We start from the raw sequence: 3,181 nt of genomic DNA, 5'->3' as shown, positions 1-3,181 counted from the left end.
CAGAGTGTTGTTCAGCATGGGGGTGAGTAGAAAATGAAGGCTTATCATGTTTTGGGTGTACTATTCCTTTAATGCAGGAACTGACATGTGTTGAGACTTGAACAGGAAAAATAACTAAATAATGCCAGAAACTGCTCCCCAAGGATGCGGGTTAAATCTAGAGTTAATTTCTCCATTGTGAGATCTGTTAAGTTCAATTATTAAAAAAAACACAACGGTTGGGAGACTTCTTACACAATTAGAACAACACAATAACACATTTATGACACGCTTAATAAGAAAATGGCAAAATTCTAACATCGACTCTAAACTTGTACTTGAATTTGGTTTAAAGTCTTTTATGCAGTCATAAAGTGTTAGTTGTTGTATTGAAAGTGTCCTAATTATTTTCGCAATCAAGTTAGATTCTTCTGCAAATATTCAGAATTCATCATATTTTCATCAGATATCTCAAGAGTTTTGTCTGATCTGTAAATTGTCTTTATATTTTCTTTCTCTCTCCCAGCTCAGGTTTTTTTTTTTTCTCCCACGCTGTTTACATTTATGGAATGGAAATGTTCATTTACTGTCTGAAAAGCTGCGAAATTTCATTTTGTATACACTCTGTGTTTACTAAATAAAAGTTGTCTAAGATCTATGATGAGATCTTGGATTAAAGGTCTCCACGGTTTAAGTTTTTCATAAGTATTGTCCATACGAAGCTACATTTAAACAAATGTAATCACCTGTTAAAGACGACACTATGGATAAATCTCAGCATGACTGTATAAACCAGGGGTGAGCAACACGAGTCCTCGGGTGCCACTGTCCTGCAGCTTTTGCTTGCCTCCCTGCTTCAGCACATCTGAAACAAAAGACCAAATTGCCTCCTTAGCATTTTTTTCAGGTGTGTTGAAGACGGGATGCATGCAAAAGCTGCAGGTCGGTGAAGCTGGCAGACCGATGATGCCTTCCTCGTTATAGACATTCCTCTGTGGCTCATTAAAAAGCAATTTTCTCCATTAGTTTACTTTGCTTTTTAATTTCAATATAAGATTTTTATTAGATTCAGATTTTTTTAATATATAACTGATTTTTAAACATGTAGATTTAAAAACAAAAAAAAATCGCTCTCTGGATGAGATCTCAGGTGTGATGGTTGATTAAAATGTTTGTTTTAGGGCTGCGTAGTTGTAATAAAATAAACATAATATAGTATAAAAAAGATTATTTAGATTTACTGACTTTATTCACAACTATCTTTGGGAAACATCAGTTGCATCCTATCAGTCCATCTATGCATCCGTAACACGAAGCTGGATTCATTCTTAGCAAGGCTAGTCACCGTGGTGACGTACTCTGAACGCAATCCTGCTCCGGGTCAGGCTAGCTTTCAGGATTGATCTGAATGCTAAAAAACATTCCACCCAGCAGCCAATCAGCTGTGCAGGAAATGATGATGTGGCCTTGAGATTGAAGACGCAATTTTTATTTCAGAGGGAAAAAGAACCAAACAGAACATCGCAATAAAGAAGCCTGAAAAAGCAGCTAAATGCTCTACAGTCTCTACACTCCAGTTAACGATCAATAGATTACTATATTACGATTATTTTTAATAATCAATTTATCACGATTAATCTGATTGTTTCAGCGCTAGACTGCAAGTAATCCCATCAGGGGTTCTACAAAAATAAGGTAAAGTCAAAGCAAACACCTTAAAAGACTATCACAGTCTGAAAAAATATGATTTAAAGCTATTAAAACCTTGTTTTAAAAAATGAAAAGCTGGAACTTCTTTATTCGTCTCCACTGTTGTACTATAATAGCATTTATTGGATCAAGTCTTCAGAAAAAAACAGATAATTCAGTTTTTATCTATAACTGAGTTTCAGAGATGGTCATTTAGGCTGCGTTCACACTGCAGGCCTTGATGCTCAATTCTGATTTTTTTTTTTTTGTGAAATCCGATTTTTTTGCGTTGCTGTTCACATTTTCAAATATATGCGACTTGTATGTGATCTCCTGTGTGAGCTGCAATCATACAAAGCAAGTGTCCCGCATGCGCAGTAGAAGATGCAATGACATCACAGGCCAGCTTGCTCTGTGTTTACGGAAGTAAATATGGAAGGTAGTGCTTCCATATTTCAACCATAAAACTCAATCTTTTGAATATGGTGAAACATAAATACTGCTCTCCGCATCATCGTCTGCCATGGTTGTTGTTTTTCTTGCCGCCTCTTCATAACAAGACCCAGAATAGTGACCTTTGTCGGGTATTAATGGCGTTCAGGTCGGATGAATGCAACCAGGCCGTTCAGACGCAGGTCGCATTGGAAAAGAACAGATTCGTATCATATTCAGGACCACATAGCCACATAGATTGGAAAAAATCTGATCTGTGTCGTTCAGACTGCCATAAAAAGATCAGATCCAGGTCGCATATGGGCCAAAAAATCTGATTGGGTCACTTCAGGCTGCCTTTGACTGGGTGACCAATCTATACTTTGATATATCTGAGTTACTACTACCTCTCACATAACAGACATCAGTCAGTTATTCATTCTCCAACGTTTGTATCTTTTCCCTTTACAACCTCCCATCCAGACGCTGCAGTCTTTTTTGCTGTCCGGCCACGGACGCCTTCATTCCCGCATCGAAGAGGTTCTTGATCTGCCGCTAATCCAGCAGCAGGCTGAAAACGGAGCTCTAGATATCGGCCAGCTGTCCCAGTTTATCATTGAAATGATGGGTTCTCTATGCGCCCCATGCAGAGATGAGGACATCAAGAAACTGAAGCAGATCACCGACCTTGTGCCTCTGCTGAAGTAAGCCATACTGTGAGAGACACACCATTATTAGCGCTACAGTTAGCCAACACTGTTTTATTTTTAGACCCTGTCATTTCATGCAGAGGTCAGCTTGTTGTTAAGTGATCTTCCTTTGGCCAAATGGGAACATGGAGATTATATTTTTTTTAGCCTCAATGGTGCAAAATTTATTTAATAGTATTGTGAACAAAACAGAATTAACAGAACATATTTTAGGTGACTCAAATATTAATATAATAACCATATCTATAGGTTGCTTGAATGCAAAATCACCATCTGCAGCTGTGGATTTGCCAGAATACAATGTTTTCAGAAGAAATGGAGAGACAGGGGGAGGTGGCGGTTTATTAGTTTATGTTAAAAATCACCTTAAA

The 3,181-nt window shown here is 37.8% G+C and overlaps 1 protein-coding gene across 1 annotated transcript in view; it reads left to right on the top strand.

Annotated features, from left to right (window-relative positions):
* Positions 1-3,181, top strand: part of LOC107100953 (T-complex protein 11-like protein 1) — a 13,521-nt gene that overhangs the window by 2,372 nt on the left and 7,968 nt on the right. Inside the window, exon 2 of the mRNA XM_015399655.1 lies at positions 2,522-2,804. Within this exon, the coding sequence (XP_015255141.1) occupies positions 2,522-2,804 (283 nt within the window). The remainder of the gene's footprint in view (positions 1-2,521; positions 2,805-3,181) is intronic.

This window comes from Cyprinodon variegatus, unplaced genomic scaffold (genome assembly GCF_000732505.1).
Source record: "Cyprinodon variegatus isolate N-32 unplaced genomic scaffold, C_variegatus-1.0 Scaffold1035, whole genome shotgun sequence".
Lineage (NCBI taxonomy): Eukaryota > Metazoa > Chordata > Actinopteri > Cyprinodontiformes > Cyprinodontidae > Cyprinodon > Cyprinodon variegatus.
This window is presented reverse-complemented; position numbering and strand designations above follow the sequence as displayed.